General features: G+C 46.9%; 1 protein-coding gene across 3 annotated transcripts in view; it reads left to right on the top strand.

The window, feature by feature from the left end:
- IKBKB (inhibitor of kappa light polypeptide gene enhancer in B-cells, kinase beta) overlaps positions 1 to 20,088 on the top strand; it is a 57,851-nt gene extending 37,763 nt beyond the window's left edge. For all 3 annotated transcript variants that reach the window (XM_011960643.1, XM_011960642.1, XM_011960644.1), the window contains 14 exons: positions 2,590 to 2,697; positions 4,461 to 4,590; positions 4,961 to 5,155; positions 5,933 to 6,047; positions 6,839 to 6,962; positions 7,561 to 7,712; positions 7,872 to 7,933; positions 8,993 to 9,102; positions 10,164 to 10,213; positions 10,321 to 10,420; positions 10,621 to 10,768; positions 14,249 to 14,376; positions 16,766 to 16,856; positions 18,563 to 20,088. In XM_011960643.1, coding sequence (XP_011816033.1) covers positions 2,590 to 2,697; positions 4,461 to 4,590; positions 4,961 to 5,155; positions 5,933 to 6,047; positions 6,839 to 6,962; positions 7,561 to 7,712; positions 7,872 to 7,933; positions 8,993 to 9,102; positions 10,164 to 10,213; positions 10,321 to 10,420; positions 10,621 to 10,768; positions 14,249 to 14,376; positions 16,766 to 16,856; positions 18,563 to 18,628 — 1,579 coding nt within the window. In that variant the 3' untranslated portion in view covers positions 18,629 to 20,088. The remainder of the gene's footprint in view (positions 1 to 2,589; positions 2,698 to 4,460; positions 4,591 to 4,960; positions 5,156 to 5,932; positions 6,048 to 6,838; positions 6,963 to 7,560; positions 7,713 to 7,871; positions 7,934 to 8,992; positions 9,103 to 10,163; positions 10,214 to 10,320; positions 10,421 to 10,620; positions 10,769 to 14,248; positions 14,377 to 16,765; positions 16,857 to 18,562) is intronic.

The raw sequence follows: 20,088 nt of genomic DNA, 5'->3' as shown, positions 1-20,088 counted from the left end.
TGTGTTGAGCCAAGATCACACTGCTGCACTCTAGTTTGGGCAACAGAGCAAGACTCCGTGGTCTTACCAAAAAAGAAAGAAAAAAAAGAATAAAGTGTATCCTTTGAAATCAATTCCAGAAAAATGGTCTTAGGTGACGGCAGTCTGTTCAATTCCACGTTTACCTCCCAGTGAGGGAGGTCCCTGCCCTGAGTTTGGAGAAATGGCAAAGTTTGCCCCACTGTGGTGACTTATTTTAAAACAGGCATTGCTTCTTTAGCTACATAAGTTCTGGAATATTGAGGAATTTGTTCATTAATTTATAGTCACACTTTATAGTGTACGCATTATAAAAATTACTTTAAGTTACATGTACATCTATAGTGTTTTTTTGTTTTTGTTTTTGTTTTTGAGACAGAATCTCACGCTGTTGCCCAGGCTGGAGTGTAGTGGCATGATCTGGGCTCACTGCACATCTATAGTGGTTTTAACTAAAGGAATTATTACATTTCTTCTGGTCACTTGTTGAGCATTTCTCTTATTTATGACAAGATGAGTTAAAATCCATTAGAACTAGAAGAGCAGGTGCTTTTTGAAAATACATTCCTAATGGCCCAGCATCCTTGTAGGAAATCTGTTGTCTGCAGAGCCATCTTCCTAGAGCTTCCCTCATCAGTGCTGGAGGGCCAGGTGGCCAGTTTCAAGTAGATTTTTCTGAAACCCAATAAGGAGCTGTTTTGTGGACTAATCTAGTTTTTAATGCTTTGGGCAACTTTTAAAAAATTTCACTATCTTATCTCAGATGGCAGGTAAATAGTGATTTCCAGACAAATGCAATTTGGGCTTTACAATTCTATTATAAAGCCACTTTGAAATACATTTTAGGACAAGCCCAAGCAATAAGCATCTTATTTTGGGTCCTTTTTAAATTTCCCATCAACAACTTAAGTTTTCTAGCAGAGGCTTATTCCACACTTAGATAATTAGAAAGTCTTGGAGCCCCCGACTTACAGCTGTCAGTTTCAGCCCAAGCGGTAAAGCACCAGCCTCTGCCATGCTCCGGCTCTTCTAGCTTTCCAGTGTGCTCCTGATAGGCTGGTTCACCACTTGCCAGTGAAAATTGTTTGGAGCAAAGCATTTTTTATTTGAATTTCCCAGATGTTTTGAGAATAGTTGGACATTCAGACAGAATAGAAAGAACACCAGACATTGGGTTTGAGCCCCTGATTCTGCTACTCTGTTGCATGACCTTGGACAAATCATTTGATCATCATTTCCTTTGGTCCAAATTGGGGGACTAAAAATAATGTCTGCCACATGGGCCTGTCATAGTATTAAGTGAATAAATGATCTGTGTCAGAATACTTGGTTATCTATGAAGTATTATTCAAATTACTCTTCTTATTACCAAGATTTGAAGCCAGTTGCGTGTAGATTATTTTTATTGGCCAGGCACTGTGGCTTACCCCTATAATCCTAGCACTCTGGGAGGCCAAAGTGGGTGGATTGCTTGAGTCCAGGAGTTTCACACTAGCCTAGGCAACATGGTGAAACCCCATCTCTACAAAAAATACAGAAATTAACTGGGTGTGGTGGCGCACACCTGTAGTCCCAGCTACTTAGGAGGCTGAGGAGGGATGATTGCTTGAGCCTACAAGGTTGAGGCTGCAGTAAGCTGTGATTCTGCCACTGCATTCCAGCCTGGGTGACAGAAAAAAAAAAATTATTTTTACCTTCAAATACTGCTTCAGATACCCCAAGAAGTTCCCTAAGTTGGGAAATGTATAAGTTCATTTATCCTTAGAAACAGTATTTAGCTGTGTACATTTAGAGGGAAGTATCTATGTGTGTGTGTAGGTTTTGCATATTTTATGTAAATGTTGTATACATACTGTAATCTAGGTTTGGAAGTCCCAGTTTTAACCTCTGTCAAAACACAAGAGAGAGTGTGTAGTGGATGAAACAGAAGATAGAGCAAATGACAAGGAAAAACCAAGGATGAGATAAGGAGGCAGTAGTACTGTCTGCAGAACTCTGGGCACAAGATGGTCAGTGACTCTGCTAAAGGTTGCTTTTCAAAAACTCATTCAGGCAGTCCTGACCAGTCTTAAACTCTCAAAGAATCCGCCTGACTCAATGTGAATGAACTGACTGTTATTCCAAAAGATTGGGGCTATAAATCTCCTGTATAGTTGTAAACTGATATTATAAATGTAAAGTGGCTCTTGAGCGCTAAGTGTCATAGGGATGTGTATAACTGTATATTTCATTGACATCCCAGTCAACAATTGACTGCATAGATGAGAGTGGTCTCATGAGATTATAATACTGTATTTTTGCTGTACCTTTTCTGGGTTTAGATATGTTTAGATACACGAATATTTATCATTTGGTTACCCTGGCCTACAGTATTCAGTACTGGAGCATGCTGTATAGCTTTGTAGCCTAGGAGCAATAGGATGTACTATATAGCCTAGGTGTGTAGTAGGCTAAACCATCTAGGTTTGTGTTAGGTTCACACAAGGACTAAATCACCTAATGATGAATTTCTTAGAATGTGTCCCTGTCATAGCAACGTGTGACTGCACCTAACAAGATTCATATTTGCAGGCATTCGAAAGTCCGGCAGAAGAGTGAGGTGGATATTGTTGTCAGCGAAGACTTGAATGGAACAGTGAAGTTTTCAAGCTCTTTACCCTACCCCAATAATCTTAACAGGTAAGGCACAGCAGCATTATACGAATACATATTTTTCTTCCCTTTTTTAGAAATACAAGTCTGGACTGGGCGCGGTGGCTCATGCTTGTAATCCTGACACTTTGAGAGGCCGAGGTGGGTGGATCACCTGAGGTCAGGAGTTCAAGACCAGCCTGGCCAACATGGTGAAACCCCATCTCTACTAAAAATGTGAAAATTAGGAGTGGTGGCACACGCCTGTAATCCCAGCCACTCAGGAGGCTAAGGCAGGAGAATCGCTTGAACCCGGGAGGCAAAGGTTGCAGTGAGCTGAGATTGCGCCATTGCACTCCAGCCTGGGTAACAGAGTGAGACTCCATCTCAAAAAAAAAAAAAAAAAAAAGAAATTCAAGTCTGAAGTGACATCTGATAACTTTTAAACAGGTTATCAGGATATCGTCCTGTGAGTAAGAAATTGACATAGTCCTTCTTAATCTTAAATCTAGAATGGGTTTCCTTCCCTCATCTCCCTAGAAATCATCTCTTTCCTAAGTTCACATAACAATTTATCTGTACCTCTTATTACCCTTAATAGCCTCTACCTTGTATCACATTTGGTTTTGCATAGGGTTTGTCTCTGATTCAACAGCAGTCCTTTTAAAGGCAGGGAATTATACCTTATTTCTCTTTCCACCCCTCATGTGGCCCAATTCTGTGTCACAGTCAACAAATAAACCTTTGTCATTTGAATGGCATTTCAATCCAGTCTCAGAGCCAGCATCTAAACAATTAATAATATTGTGTAATTGTACAGAATTGGGTAACAGTGCAAAAGAAAGCTACGAGGCAGTCACACATAATTGAGTGGCATGGATAATGATTACCATATTTAAAGGGTGGAAGAGAAGATTGGATGGACTAGTGCCATAAGGAATGACGTGGGATAAGCTGGAACTTTTTGGAAGGGTCTATACAGATGTGTAGGACGTGAACAGATGAGGAAGGAGGAAGGAAATTCTAAGGGGAAAGATTAAAGTGAGCAAGGCACGTTTGGGAGGTGGTGGGTAGCTGTGTTGGCCTCAGGAAAGGGTTTGAGTGCTCACAGGAGGCAGGCTCTGCAGGGCCAGGGGAAGGAGCTTGGAGTTTGTCATGTGAACCACTACATCTGGCAGTGTGGGATCTAGATTCTGTAGGGGTCACCTGGGCTAGGATGTGCCTATAAAATGTATTTTAAAAACCTCATGGGTCATTCTTTTTCTTTCTTTTTTTTTTTTTGGAGACAGTCTCCGTCTGTCGCCCAGGCTAGGGTGCAGTGTGGCACAATCTCGGCTCACTGCAACCTTTGCCTCCCAGGTTCAACTGATTCTCCTGCCTCAGCCTCCTGAGTAGCTGGGATTACAGGCGCGCACCACCATGCCCGGCTGATTTTTGTATTTTCAGTCGAGACAGGGTTTCACCATGTTGGCCAGGCTGGTCTCAAACTCCTGACCTCAAGTGATCCACCCGCCTTGGCCTCCCAAAGCGCTGGGATTACAGGCATGAGCCACTGTGCCTGGCCCTCATGGGTCATTCTTATGCAGCCATTTAGAGGTCAGGAATCTCTGATTTCAGGGTATTTTAGAATTCAGGAGAGAGGTGTGAACACCTGAATAACTGAATGGAAATGTTTATACTGTTTCTGATAAACCCATTTTCATTTTCAATCACCATCTGTTGGCTGCCATCTGTGCATATACTGGGAGACACACACTGTAGCCCAACATTGGCTGGAAGTGTCTCCTCACACACTCTGCTCCTCTCCACAGCGTCCTGGCTGAGCGACTGGAGAAGTGGCTGCAACTGATGCTGATGTGGCACCCCCGACAGAGGGGCACAGATCCCACGTATGGGCCCAATGGCTGCTTCAAGGCCCTGGATGACATCTTAAACTTAAAGGTGAGCATGGAGCCAAGTTAGCCCTGAGGCAAAAGCTGGGGTCCCCAGCGGAACATGCACTTCTTAGGACAGAGCAGGGGATGGGGCCAGCTGACCTAGTGAGAAAATTTAGGCTCCTGCATCAGTCTTTCTGCATAAGTAAAGAAAGGACAGTTGTGCTATTTGACATTCGCTATGAGGTCATAGCCACAGACAGGATTATGAAAGACGAAAATATGCGAAACATGGCACCTGACCTCCCTCCCTCAAGCCAGGCCGTTGCTTTGTGTGGTTGGGAAATGTTGGGAGTAGCAGAGAGAGGACCTAGGCAAATAGATGGGCATCTCCTTGAAGAAATTGGTTTTCCAGTAACATCTGGGTTGTGTTGCAGCTGGTTCATATCTTGAACATGGTCACAGGCACCATCCACACCTACCCTGTGACAGAGGACGAGAGTCTGCAGAGCTTGAAGGCCAGAATCCAGCAGGACACGGGCATCCCAGAGGAGGACCAGGAGCTGCTGCAGGAAGCGGGCCTGGCATTGATCCCCGATAAACCTGCCACTCAGTGTATTTCAGATGGCAAGGTGAGCCCTGGCTTCGTACACACCACCCTGTTTTCCTTGGCTGTGCCTCCTGGGAAACTCAACACACCTTCAGATTTCAATTCTGCTTTGTCATGTAGTCTGTTTATCACACAGTGTGGATACCTGCCTGGTGTTTAAGTTGGAGTATGGTGTCCTCTGTGTGGCCTGATAGGAAACACAAATCTCCTTGCTGGACTTGTTACTTCCAGATCCTCCAAGACCGTTCTCTTGCCTTTATTGCAAAAAATGATGCAGTAGCACTGGAATCTCTCAAGTTGCCAACTTGGCCCTCTTCCAAGTATACTAAAAAAAAAAAAAAAAAGATGCTGCACTGTCTTGAGTCAACTGAAACTATTTATGATGGCCTCTGTGTACAGAACTGTGAAACTATTTATGATGGCCTCTGTGTTAGGCACCTGTGTTAACTATAGCTGTGTAAGACATGGCCTCTGCTCAAAAAGAGCTTCTCAGCTGACTTGTGGAGATAAAGTTATCATATGAGAAATAATCATTGCATAGGGAAGTATATAGTGAATTTCTGAACTTCACAGGGATGACAGTAAAATAGAATGTAATAAGTTTGTAAATAAGGAGTGTGTTCCAACAGTAAGTGTAGGCTGGAAACATTGGGAGAAAGACTTCACGTATGCTTCGCACTTGCTGGCTGAAGATGATGCTCTTGCCAAACAGTGGGGAAAGCTCTGGAACCTCTTCATTATTAGTTAGAAAAGAGAGGATTGGATCCACAAGATTCATTTTGTTCTTGTCCCTTTGCAGTTAAATGAGGGCCGCACATTGGACATGGATCTTGTTTTTCTCTTTGACAACAGTAAAATCACCTATGAGACTCAGATCTCCCCACGGCCCCAACCTGAAAGTGTCAGCTGTATCCGTAAGAATTTGTTTTGTTTTGTTTTTCTAAATAATCAGTTATAATATGTGGGACAAGGCAGGGGAGGGAGACTAGACTAAGGAAGGGGAAGCCACATGAAGGAAATTAGTATCGCCAGTCCTCAGGGCAGTCTTCCTTATTTAGGACATGCAAGGAGTAGCCAGGCAAGAGAGAGTACAGGAAACCATTAGTGAATTTCAACCTCCTAAGCTGGGCATGGTGGCTCACGCCTGTAATCCCAGGACTTTGGGAGGCTGAGGCAGGAGGATCGCTTGAGCCCAGGAGTTCAAGACCAGCCTGGGTAATATAGTAAGATCTCATCTCTACAAAAAATTTAGAAATTAGCCAGATGTGGTGGTGCATGCCTGTAGTCCAGCTATTCAGGAGGCTAAGGCAGAAGGATCACTTGAGCCTGAGAATTCAAGGCTGCAGTGAGTCATGATCACTCCCACTGCTTGCCAGCGTGAGTGACAAGAGTGAGACCTTCTCTCTTAAAAAAAAAAAAACAACAACAAATTTCTATTGAAAATATATGGCCCTATATACATATGTGTCCAAATGGTTCATAAAGTGTTTCTTCAAATCAACAGCTACTTATTGACCAATGGTACATGCTGTTGGTACAAATACACGTATGTGACAGTAACCAGCCATAACACCCTCCAAAGTTACATGATCCTATAGTAGGTATAAAACGTGAAAGTGCCAGCAGTGTTGAAGGCAGGATGTGGTTAATTGTAGGAGAGTTATTGTGGTTATTTTTTGACAATTGCTTCTGTCTTTGTCTCCAGTTCAAGAGCCCAAGAGGAACCTCGCCTTCTTCCAGCTGAGGAAGGTGTGGGGCCAGGTCTGGCACAGCATCCAGACCCTGAAGGAGGATTGCAACCGGCTGCAGCAGGGGCAGCGAGCCGCCATGTAACGTGCCAGGCTTTTTTTTTTAAACTTAATTTATTTAAAATTGCTTGGTGGCTTTGGCCACAGGGAGGTGGCTGAGGCAGGGACCCAGAAGCAACTGTTAATGAGCAACAAAAGGGAGACACTGGTTTGGACAGACGGGAAGCAGTTGGGTGGGCTGGACTGAGGCAGGCCCCTTTAGATCTGCTGAGGTGAGTGTGGTCGGCCCAGGGCGAGGAGTATGGAACTGAAGCTGGGCTGGCCGAGCTGTGGATGGATTGGGAACCCAGAGAAGCTCACTGCCATGTGGATTAGCAAAACTCTTCTGACTGTGCTGCTGGAGACTTATGGACTCTTTCCCCAGTGTAACTCGTTTGCCAACATCATTGGCCTTTTGTGTCTTCCTTTGCCTGATGCCAAGTTTGGTGCAGAACCTCAGGCATTGCTGAGGGCGAGGAAATTGTCCTTGGGCTATAAGTGGCTGCTATAATAATAGTGATGATGATGATAATTATAGTAGGGACCTCCCTTGACATTTGAGGGGGTTTTGTTATTGTACAGGAAATGGAATTCGGATCCCAGAGATGCTCCTAGACTCTATTCCTTGTGGTCCCTGCAGGATGAATCTCCTCCGGAACAACAGCTGCCTCTCTAAGATGAAGAATTCCATGGCTTCCATGTCTCAGCAGCTCAAGGCCAAGTTGGATTTCTTCAAAACCAGCATCCAGATTGACCTGGAGAAGTACAGCGAGCAAACTGAGTTTGGGATCAGTGAGTGTGCACTTTGCAATGAGTTTAAAGACACCATTTTTTTTTTTCTTTTTCTAAGGTTTCTTTTGTCCTATTATAATTGAGTTGCTTATTTCTGTTTCAGTTTTGTGGTGTTTTTATTTTGTTTTGTTTTGTTTTTCCTTCTCAATTTTTTTTCAGCATCAGATAAATTGCTGCTGGCCTGGAGGGAAATGGAGCAGGCCGTGGAGCTCTGTGGGCGGGTAGGAGACTCATTTGGGGTTTCTGAACTTACCGAGGGGGTGAGGTTTTGCTCCCACTTTTCACTTTCTCATCAAACACTGGGTCGATCTCTGTCAAAAATCAGGTGTTCCTCACCATGCTTTGAACTTGACTGGACCAACTGGAAAGAGGCTAAGAGTAGCCAGTAAAGGGAGCCCCTCTGTGGCCAGATGCAAGAGTTGCGTGAATGGATGGAGATGGTCCAGATTTAAATAAGAAGCGTTAGGTTCCCTTGGGGAAAAGCCGAGACCATTTCCTGTTAGGAAGGGCATTGGATGGATGATCAACACTGCCTCTTGTTGAAGGTTTTTGACTAATTTTGTTGGGACGCTAAATCCATAGGAAGTAAAAGGTCCAGGCAGAAAGTCTCAGGACAACGTGAATCAGATGTCACCAAAAAACGCTAATTATGAAGGCAAAGGAAATACATGTGACTAAATGAACCTCACACGAACTGAAGATTGAAGTCAGGCTCTGGGGATTTTTCCTGGACGAATCCTCTGTTTTCCCCTGTGTGCTTGGGCAAAGATCTTCCCCTGTGTCTTAGTATCGCTTTTTATCAATCAGTACTGATGGGGTGTACGTGTGTTTCATGTTGAATATTAACCATAGAAGGGGTGAGTGCTCCTCCCCATCTTGGGACTCATAATCTATGAAATAAAGCAGTCTGGGCCTCCCTGCCCAGTAGCATCGGGATAGACAGATGAAGAGAAGAGAAAGTAATGTGCCTTGGGCATCTTCTGTGTGCCAGGCACCATGCCAGAGGCTTTAAGTACTTCATCTTACTTCACTCCTCAAATAGCCCTGTTAGAAGCCTATTTTATGCAAAAGGAAACCGCAGCTGGGGGTAAGTAACTTGCCGAGGGGTCACATAGCTAGAAAGTGGTGGACCCTAGATGCAAGTGCAGCCATTCTGACCCCACAGTCCATTGAGAGTCCTCAGGCAATGTGCAGGGTCCCCGGGTCTCGCTCCTCCGCAGATCTTGCATCTCAGCATGCTCCTACCACATCAGTTGACATTAGCACAGCTTTTCCATTAGGAGAACGAAGTGAAACTCCTGGTAGAACGGATGATGGCTCTACAGACGGACATCGTGGACTTACAGAGGAGCCCCATGGGCCGGAAGCAGGGGGGAACGTTGGACGACCTGTGAGTACTGACTGGGGGGCCCCTCTGTGCCTAACACATACAGATAACCCTGGAGCTTCGGTGTGTGTGTCCAGGGCACCCTCAGTGGCTGTGTGGGACCATTCTCTAGAGCATGCTCCCCTGTGGGGTCACCTCCAGCAAATCATCACTTGAGCCTCAGTTTCCAAATCTGTTCAGTGGCAAGAAAAACAGTCTTATACCTCGTGAAGTTGTAAGGATGAATTCAGATAACGCATTTGAGATGGAGGCCATAATCTGTAAAGGCTGTAAAATGCAAGCAGCCTCTACCCCTGTATCAGACTCCCCTGATTTGTTTCACCCACCCTGACCCAGGCATAGCTCAGAACAGAAAGTAAGATAGAGAAGGAAGAACCTGACAAGGTGGAATTCGGACCTGGAAACCGTTCGTTTGAGTCTTTGTCAGGTATTTGGCATTGACTCCAGGAGGGGAGGAGGGGTCTAGGCAGATCACTCCTACCTGAAGGAGATCACATGTGCTCCTGGCATGCAGATGGAGGGAACCGGGCAGGCCGGGTCAGCCTCTTGAGGGCTGTGTCACCGTGAGCTCAGCAGTGTTCCCTGATTCTCTCACTAGGATTCTTAGGACAGGAGCTCCAAATGTCAGAACTTTGATTCTGTCTTTTCTCTAATCAACCCTTTATTCTCCTCCAGTTCTTTTATTTGTATTTGTATTATTTAAGAGACAGGGTCTTGCCCTGTTGCCCAGGCAGGAGTGCAGTGGCACAATCATAGCGCACTGCAGCCTCGACCTCCCAGGCTCATGCAGTCCTCCCACCTCAGCCTCCCAAGTAACTGGGACTACAGGCGCATGCCACCGTGCTCAGCTAATTCAAATATATATATATATATATTTGGCTTGGCACAGTGGCTCACACCTGTAATCTCAGCACTTTGGGAGGCCAAGGTAAGAAGATTGCTTGTGAGCCCAGAAGTTCGAGATCAGCCTGGGCAATGTGGTGAAACTCTGTCTCTACCAAAAAAATATAAAAATTAGCCATATTTGACCTCAAATCTAGACAGAACTTCTTTGCATATTTTAGAGAGGAGCAAGCAAGGGAGCTGTACAGGAGACTAAGGGAAAAGCCTCGAGGTAAGTGGGGTTCTGTATCTGCCTTGGGCTTCTCCTTATTTCACTTATGGGGCATCACTACTCTCTGCGGGCTTCCTTGAGGAACTATGCTACCCTCCCCTCTCCAGACCAGCGAACTGAGGGTGACAGTCAGGAAATGGTACGGCTGCTGCTTCAGGCAATTCAGAGCTTCGAGAAGAAAGTGCGAGTGATCTATACACAGCTCAGGTATGAGCCCCGACCTTCCTACTCTGGAGGAAGGACTGGGAGATGCAGGCTGGGTGTGAGGTCACCTTCCTCCCTCCTCTCTGATTCACTGGACCTCATGAAGAGACTTTCTGCAGCTGCTGACTGGATGCACAGCTGCCATGGGTTCCGTTTTCTCCAGCCCAAATGCCATTAGAGTTTGTCATGTTTATTCTTTGCAGTAAAACTGTGGTTTGCAAGCAGAAGGCACTGGAACTGTTGCCCAAGGTGGAAGAGGTGGTGAGCTTAATGAATGAGGATGAGAAGACTGTTGTCCGGCTGCAGGAGAAGCGGCAGAAGGAGCTCTGGAATCTCCTGAAGATTGCTTGTGTGAGTGAGTGCTGTGGCCCCAGGCCCTTGGCCCATCAGCCTCCTGTGCCTTTCCACCTCTGTGTACTGCCGCCATCCCACACGGGACGCCACAGAGCCACCAGCAGTCCACTTGGCTGCTGCTCAGGTTTCACTTACGCTGTTATTTGACTTGGTGTGAGCAGGGAGGTCAGAGGAAGGGCCTGTGCTAATCATTTTCATTCATCTGTGTATTACTTTCCAATGGCTACTGTAAAGATTAGCACAAACTGAGGGGCTAAAACAACAGAAATTTGGGCTAGGCACAGTGACTCATGCCTGTAACGCCAGCAATTTGGGGAGGCCAAAGTGGGAGGATTGCTTGAGCCCAGGAGTTCAAGGCTGCAGTGAGCTGTGATTATGCCACTGCCCTCCAACCTGGGCAACAGAGCTGTCTCTACTAAAAACAAAAACAAATGTGTTATCTGAGCTCTAGAGCCCAGAAGTCCCGTGTGAGCAGGGTTGAGCTCCCTCTGAGGGCTCTTGGGGAGGGACCGTCCTTGCTTCTTCCAGCTCCCGGTGGCTCCAGGTGTTCTTTGGTGTGTGACTCCAGTCTCTGTTTCTGTCTTCCTGTGACCCCTGTGTCCCTTATCTGGGTGACTCTTACAAGAACACTTGTCATTGGATTTGGGAAGCACCCAAATAGCCCAGAGTGATGTCATCTCAGGATCTCTAAAGACATTTTCTCCAAGTACTGTCACACTCACATGCTCCAGGAGTTGGGATGTGGGTATATCCTTTTTAGGGCCACCAATTCAGCCCACCATCATGCACAGCAGTGCAACTTGGTTGACCATCATCTGCGTCTACGCTGCCCTCAGTGCCGTAAGCCAGGCTTTCTATGCACACCATCTTAACGTAGCTGTGAGTCCACAGAATGCCACACGGTGGGGAAATGGGAAACAAAACAGCCAAGAACTAAGACGGGCAGACCTGGCTGTGTTGTGGGAGCCAGAGCTGCTGGGAGTGCAAGCGCCATTGTGAAAGGCTGCAGAGAAGGTGACATGAATGGAAGACTGATTTAGGCATCAGTTGCCTTTAAGAGCAAAGGGAAGGAGAAAGGGAGATCGTTGCTCATGGTGGAAGCAGGATGTGGTGCATTAGGAGATTCTCATTGTCAAAGGCAGAGGGGACAATCCACACACAGTGCAGAGAACAGAGGGGCTGGGGTCACGTGCCAGAGCACTGGGCATGCCTTGGGAGTGGGAGTGACACATCCTCCTGTAAAAAGAGAGGAAAGGGAGAAAGCAAGATGACAAGGTAGAGAGGATCTGAAGAGGAGAGGGAGGTGCAGGTGTGCACAGGTGATAGCGTGATGTGCCGTCTATATCCATTGAGCATTTATTGAGTGCTAACCGTATGCCCAGCAAGACACACAGATGAGAAGGCATGGCACCTGTTCCAAGGAGGGCCTGATCCTTTGAGGGGCACAGACAGAGGCATGAGTGAGAGCCGTTCAGGGCAGGAAGGGCTAGGAAGCAGCTCCAGGAGGCATGAGCTGCAGTTTCCGTGCACAGGGGGAGCTCCAGTTTGTCTTAGAGGAGAGGGAGCAACAAGAAGGTCCACAAGGAGCTGTTCCAGCTGAAGAGTGAGGATGTTCCAAGACAGAGGCCTTGCTTTATCAAAGGCAGAGAGCCTGGGGAGTCAGTGTGTTCCGAGTGGGGACAGGCTGGTGTGTGTGGGGAAGGCTACGATGGAGGATGAAGCTGCTGAGGTAGGCAAGGGTGAGCTTACGCGGGCCACGCTTTGTTTTCTTTCTTTTTTTTTTTTTTCGAGACAAAGTCTTGCTCTGTTTCCCATGCTGAAGTGCAGCTGTGCAATCTCAGTTCACTGCAACCTCCACTTCTCAGATTCAAGTGATTCTCCTGCCTCAGCCTCCCAAGTAGCTGGGACTATAGGCTCATCCCACCACACCTGCCTAATTTTTGTATTTTTAATAGAGATGGGGTTTCACCGTGTTGGCCAGGCTGGTCTCGAACTCCTGGCCTCAAGAGATCCACCTGCCTTGGCCTCCCAAAGTGCTGGGATTAATGGCATGAGCTACCGCGCCTGGCCCATGTCCATTTTCAAAGCACACAGGACACATCACAGTATCTGTCTTTTCCCTTGATATTAAAAGAATTGAGTGTGGGGACGTGATCACATCTGGGATTTGGGGAAGTCCCTCTCCAGGCAGCTGGAGAATCTGAGCCCTTGGCCAACCTCAGTACTGAGAAGGGCCCCTCAGTGGGGCTGGAGTTGAGCCGCCCCTGTGCAGCACAGGACGGGGCGGGGCAGGAGCTGGGGCAGGGCCTGGCTGGGAGGGAGCCAGGCAGCGCAGGAGCCATCCCCTGCCGCACTTTTGGTCAAGGGCAGAAGCACAGGAGGTCAATGCTGGGCCTCTCCCAGGCACAGTCAGCAGGGAAGGTGCAGCAGGAGGACCAGGAATGGAGGCTTGGGTGCTTGCATGGCTCCTTGACTTGTGGGCCTTGAGGTTTCGCTGGAGGGGAGGATGTGGAGCCAGGAGGGTTCCATGGCCTGAGGGACACTTGAGGGGATGAAGGACTGCAGGCCGCAGTGAGTGCCAGGAGCGGGGGTTGGGGGACTACACAGGTGGGTTGGGGAGCATGCAGGGCAGAGATCAGTGGAGGGGTGACCTGAAGGTTGGCCAGCGGTTGTGGACTGTGAGCTGAGGAGGCTCAGGTAGCTGGAACAGGAGCCCCTGCTTGACCTTTTGGGCTGGGAGGAGCAGTGGCTGCAGCCCCTTTGGAGTCAGGGCATCCTGGTTTCTTCTCAGCCAGGTCATAGAGGATGTGAGCCACAGGAACTCCCATAGCCTTTGTGTGTGTGTGTGTCTTCTACCTGGAAAAGAGTAAAAATACTTTCCTGTTCTTTTCTTGTAAAAGTTCCTTAAGGGGCCGGACGCAGTGGATCATGAATCCTAGAACTTTGGGCGGCTGAGGCAGATCACCTGAGGTCAGGAGTTCGAGACCAGCCTGGTCAATATGGTGAAACACTGTCTCTACTAAAAATACAAAAATTAGCTGGGTGTAGTGGCACATGCCTGTAGTCCCAGCTACTTGGGAAGCTGAGGCAGGAGAATTGCTTGAACCCAGGAGGTGGAGGTTACAGTGAGCCAAGATCGCTCATTGCTCTCCACCTGGGTGAGAGAGTGAGACTCTCAATCATTATCAATCAATCAAGCAATAAAGCCAATGAAAATAAAAAAACCTGCAATAAATGTAGGCACCCAGGTCTCCTTAAATTTAGAATCCTTTCCTTAAAAGTCCCCCTGTTGATACAGAAACACTTTTGAAGCCAGATGTGAAGCACCAGCTGCCCCCAGGTGGGGGTGCCGACTGATAGGCTGTAGGGTTAGCTCTGGCATCTGGCAGTCAGTTGTCTCCTGAGAAAATACTGTGGCGTGAATGCAAAATGTGATTTGTCACTTGGCTCCTAATTTCTTTTGATTTTGTCCCCTAGAGCAAGGTCCGTGGTCCTGTCAGTGGAAGCCCGGATAGCATGAATGCCTCTCGACTTAGCCAGCCTGGGCAGCTGATGTCTCAGCCCTCCACGGCCTCCAACAGCTTACCCGAACCAGCCAAGAAGAGGTAGGTCCCCCTTAGCAGTGCCAAGTGTGACCGTCGAGGGCACGTCAGGAGATTGGGGATGGAGGTGTTTGTCACTGGTAAATGTCTGTCCAATGATATTACTACCTCTCTGGATATTTGTTGCATCTGCTAGGTCCTGTGGGGACAAAAGTTACATGTTTTGCTCTCATAGTCCCTTGAAACTTACTAACTAGTTTCTTTGTCCAAGGCTTGGATGACTAACTGCTTAATGAGAACATTGGAAATGCTGGTCGGGCACATGCTGCTACCTTTTATCCATAGGAAGCCACATTCCCTTCAGGGAGGCCCACTTCATCTCCCCTGAGCCATCTGCCCCCACTCACCCTACCACTACCTTGAGTTACCGAGTCACCACCCTCCTTCCGGTGCCACTGACCTTCATGTTCTTCCCGTCCTCTGCCTCCTCTTGCCTGAACCATGGCGGCAGAGGTCGGGGCAGGGCTTTCTGCCTCCTGCCTCCTGCCTTTCTGCTGCCAAGCCCTGTGTGGTTGAATTAATCTTCCCAAAATACCACTCTGACCAAGGTATTCTTTAGTCAGTCATGAATAACAGCTTCCCCCTCTGTTATAGATGCTCAGGTCTGAGCTTTCTTCAAGTCTCATCTGGGCCAGCAGCACAGCATCAAATTCTCAGGTCCTGCTGGAGACCTCACTTGGGAGCTCAGGGTTGGGGCCCAGCAGTCTGTGTCTAGCAGCCCTCCGCCCATTCTCCAGCACACTGCAGGCCACCTCTGTTCCCACGGTCGTCTCTTCCTGTGGTTTGTTTTGTTTGACACTTTCTGTGTGCAGGGCTCTATGGGTTTCTGCAGGAACTAATCTCTAGGCATGGGAAACACTGATGATTGCCTGGGGCAGGGGAGGAGGATGGGAGTGACTGATAATGCAAGATTTCTTCTGAGGATGAAGAAAACATTCTGAAACTAGACATGGTGATGGTTGCACAACTCTGTAAATACGTGAAAACCCTTGAATTGTACACTTTAAATGGGTGAGCTTTATGGTATGTAAATTATATCTCAATACAGTCTGCTTTGAAGAATCTTGTTCTTGTCCTTGGGGACTTTGTAGCCTATTTTGATATTTATGTGGCCTTGGATACTTAATTTTCTCTCGGCCGTATGGCACATTCTTGTAATCCTAACACTTTGGGAGGCCGAGGCAGGAGGTTTGCAGGAGTTTGAGGCAAGCCTGGGCAACATAGTGAGACTGTTTCTCTTTTTTTTTTTTTTTTTTGAGACGGAGTTTCACTCTTGTTGCCCAGGCTGGAGTGCAATGGCGCGATCTCAGCTCACCTCAAACTCAGCCTCCTGGGTTCACGCAGTTCTCCTGCCTCAGCCTCCCGAGTAGCTGGGATTACAGGCATGAGCCACCAGGCCTTGCTAAATTTGTGTTTTTATTAGAGACAGGGTTTCTCCAGCCTGTTGGTCTGGCTGGCCTCAAACTCCCAACCTCAGGTGATCCGTCCGCCTCAGTCTCCCAAAGTGCTGGGATTACAGGCGTGAACCACCGCATCCGGCCCTTTTTTTTTGTTAAATAAAAAGTACTTCCCCAACCTCTCATGAGCTCCTATAGTAGCTAGGCCAGGAGCCTCTTCCATTCCCTTCTAGGGTAGGCACTGAGCCTTTAGCCTAGCTAGAGGCCCCGTAGCTGAGGTTTGGCAAAAATGTACTCTGAGCTCCTGCCATCAGATTGTCACATTTTGCAGAGTGAGAGGAGTTCCGGGGCACCGTCTTCCCTTATGTGGCTTATTCCCTTCAACGATGTCCTCAAAGCTCTAGAAAGGTAGACCTGGGTATATAAGATGTCTCTTGTCTCCCCACAGCATAGAGCTGAGATTAGAAAAAGATGTTTTATTACATGCTGCTCTTTCTCAGTGTGGCCCAGTCCTCAGAGGAAACATGGGTTTCTTATTATAGAAAAGAGAGAGATCAGATTAGATGAAACCAAATCCCAGAACTGCTTTTCAACAGATTCCAAGGAACTACGGAAATTGGTTGGCCTTTTTTTTTTTTTTTTTTGTCTACTTCAGAAATTGGAGAACAGGTGATTTGGAGAATATCTTTAGATTTGGGCAGTTTGAGAATTAAATTCAGCTATCTAGTAAGTCAGAAAGCAGAAAGAGCTCTTTTTACTTCTGACTTTTTATTGAGATCTGTTTGCCTTTTTGGCAGTAATGCTCATGTGTGGAAAGTGCATAACAAGATGAAAGTATTAGTCAATAGGTTGGTGTTTTAAGACACTCAGGATCAAAATAATTGTTACTTCATCTAAAAAGTATTATCAGAACTCTTTAGCATATTTTAAAATAGCAGTGTTAGCTCTGATAACTAATAATGACCGCTTTCTAATAATTTGATCATTTTCTTTAGTGAAGAACTGGTGGCCGAAGCACATAACCTGTGTACCCTGCTAGAAAACGCCATACAGGACACCGTGAGGGAGCAAGACCAGAGTTTCACGGTAACAGCCTGTGTGAGCCCCCTGCGATTCCATGTCCTTTCATTCTATAGCAAAAGAGAAAAGAAAATGGAAACGCAATCTGGCATTATCCCCAACCTCAGTGTTTGTTTGTTTGTTTATGACAGGGTCTTTCCCTGTCACCCAGGCTGGAGTGCAGTGGCATGATCTTGGCTCACTGCAACCTCCGCTTCCCGGGTTCAAGTGATTCTCATGCCTCAGCCTCCTGAGTAGCTGGGACTACAGGTGTGCGTCACCACACCCAGCTGATTTTTTCAGTGTATATTTATAATTTTCCAGTACACATTTTTTATTATTCATAATAATAGTGATAACTAACAATTATTGAAGGCTTACAACTACGTATATGCATTATCTTATTTAATCCTTGCAACACTTAATTCCTATGATGAGGAGGAAGGTAGCATTGTTCCCAGAAGTCTGTCCCCACCTGCACCGTTGATACTACTGCTGAGGATTTGTGTGTTGAGTGCTGGGCTGGGAGCAGGAACCAGCCATGGCCTTGTCCTCAGGGCCTTGGAGCTTAGCAGTAGGTAGTACCAGCTATGAGAACACTAGTCAAGATATAGGTACATTAAGACAAATCTTCATTGTTGAGAGAATCCTGCATCATTTGCTTAGATCTTTACATGGTCTTTACCTGCTAATCACTTGCTAACCTCCCCTAACTTTAAGCTTTTCGGAAGAACTGCAGGGGGTACCACTGTGAATTGCAGCCTTTGCTGATGTAGTCGCGTGTCCTCCTCCAGTCTGTGGTCATTCTGTATTTCTTGCTGCTCTCTTCCTCCTGGCACGATAATGTTTTGATCAGTTCGTTGCTTACTTGCACGTCTGTGGGAGGAAGAGGAAGTCTCATCAGGCCGAGTCATGTGGTGAGGCTGGAAATCCATAGCTGAGATTAGCTACCCACAGTGAGCACGAGAGTGAGTGCTGTGAGCCACAGTGGTATTGACATCGCCTTTCTAATTCCCACAGTCACAGAATCTCAAGGACTCTGAGCCAATCCAAAGAAAAGATCCTGTACAGTTTGAATATGTAACTTAGCTCAAGAGTGCCCTGCAGTCACCAAACTTATTAATAAAAGGGTTTGGCTTTTTAATTTGTATTTGTTTAATTAATTTATTTATTTTATGCAGCCTGGGTCTTGCTATGTTGCCCAGGCTGGTCTTGAACTCCTGGCCTCAAGCAATCCACTCGCCTCTGCCTCCCAAAGTGCTGAGACCACAGGCATGAGCCACCATACCTAGCCAATAAAGGGGTTTCAATATATTTCTTTTTATTTTTGTTTGTTGTTTTTTTTTTGAGATGGAGTCTCGCTCTTTTGCCCAGGCTGGAATGCAATGGTATGATCTCAGCTCACTGCAACCCCTGCCTCCCAGGTTCAAGTGATTCTTCTGCCTCAGCCTCCTGAGTAGCTGGGACTATAGGAGCTTGCCACCACGCCAGGCTAATTTTTGTATTTTTAGTAGAAACAGCGTTTCACCATTTTTGCCAGGCTGGTCTCGAACTCCTGACGTCATGATCTGCCCACCTTGGCCTCCCAAAGTGTTGGGATTACACGCATGAGCCACTGCACCCGGCCGGGTTTCAGTATATTTCTAAATTGTCCTGATTGCCTCCTGAAGAGGAACAATAACCTGAAATGTGTTGGTGGCTGTTGTATTTTTAACATGTCTGTTGACTTTCAGGCCCTAGACTGGAGCTGGTTACAGACGGAAGAAGAAGAGCACAACTGCCTGGAGCAGGCCTCCTGATGTGGGGGAACTTGACCCCCTGACATGGGGCTGTCCATAGCAGGCCTTGTGCGGTGGGGGCACTTGACCCCCTGACATGTGGCTGCCTGGAGCAGGCCTCCTGATGTGGGACTGCCTGGCTGCAGCTCTCACATGGCGGTTCCTGCTGCACTGATGGCCCAGCAGTCTCTGGTATCCAGATGGAGCTCTCACTTCAGCAGCTGTGATTTTCACCCAGGACCCAGGGCGCAGCCTTCCCCAGGCACTGCCGGCGTCTTGTCTGCACACTGGAGGTCCTCCATTACAGAGGCCCAGCGCATGATGCCGGCCCCACGAGCGTTCAGGGCTACAGCCACAGCAGCTCCTTCCTCTGCCTTGAGAAAAGTGCTTGGAGTACGGTTTGCCACACACGTGACTGGACAGTGTCCAATTCAAATCTTTCAGGGCAGAGTCAGAGCAGTGCTTGGTGCCAGCCTGTCCTCTCCTGCTCTCCAATGGCCCTGCTCCCTGTCCTCTCTCACTTTACAGCTTGTGTTTCTTCTGGATTCAGCTTCTTTTAAACAGACAGTTTAATTATAGTTGTAGCCTGGCCCCATCCTCACTTCCTCTTATTATTTCACTGCTGCTAAAATTGTATTTTTACCTACTGCTTTGGTGGTTGTCCTCTTTTCGGCAAAGTTGGAGTGAGTGCCAAGCTCTCCATCTGTGGTCCCTTCAGCCACAGAGAGACTCGCCGTAGTAAGGGTGGGAGAGCAGCTGCCTTATTCTGAGTCCCAAAGATTACTTGGGGGTGATTGTCACAGAGGAGGGACAGAAAGGATATCTGCTGACCACTGGCCTGCCCACGCCATGCCCATGTCTCCGTTCCTGCTCAAGAATGTGTGCGTGTGGCAGTGCTGGGCTGGGGAGTCCCTGTCTCTCACAGCATCTAGCAGTATTAAATGGATTCATTTTAAAAATAGCTTCTATATTTTGTGACATGTCTCAAACACTCATACTGGGTTCCACAATCCACTGTTAGAATACTGATGGTTAGGGTTTCTGAACTAAATAATGTATAGTGCCTGGATCATTACTAGTGCCATAACCCTGCTTCTTCAACATTTCACAGAACTTCTCTTTTATATAAAGGCAAGAGCATAAAATGAGCTCAGATGATCACAAACAGGTGAGTTTTTTTGGAGACGAATGTTGGAGTAGGAGACTTTCACAAGTGGTTTCCATGGAGATAGAATGAAGCATTCTTTGGTCAAGTAAGTTTAGGGAATGATTAATGTTTCACTTGCTTTATGGAGATTCACACTATGCACTGGGAAAGTGTCTGAAAAGACTTAAAATAAAGAAACCTGCTTAACTTTGTATAAAAACACTGTTTACCAATGTCATTTGGCTATAGAAACATTTTCTCCTGCTGATTGTGTGTGTGAAACATGTATTAACATTCCAGTGAACTAGCATTTAATAAAGCACGATTTCGGAAA

This window comes from Colobus angolensis, unplaced genomic scaffold (genome assembly GCF_000951035.1).
Source record: "Colobus angolensis palliatus isolate OR3802 unplaced genomic scaffold, Cang.pa_1.0 Scaffold52, whole genome shotgun sequence".
In the NCBI taxonomy this organism is placed as follows: domain Eukaryota; kingdom Metazoa; phylum Chordata; class Mammalia; order Primates; family Cercopithecidae; genus Colobus; species Colobus angolensis.
Note: the sequence above shows the minus strand (reverse complement) of the source record. Positions and strands in the feature narration are given on the sequence as shown.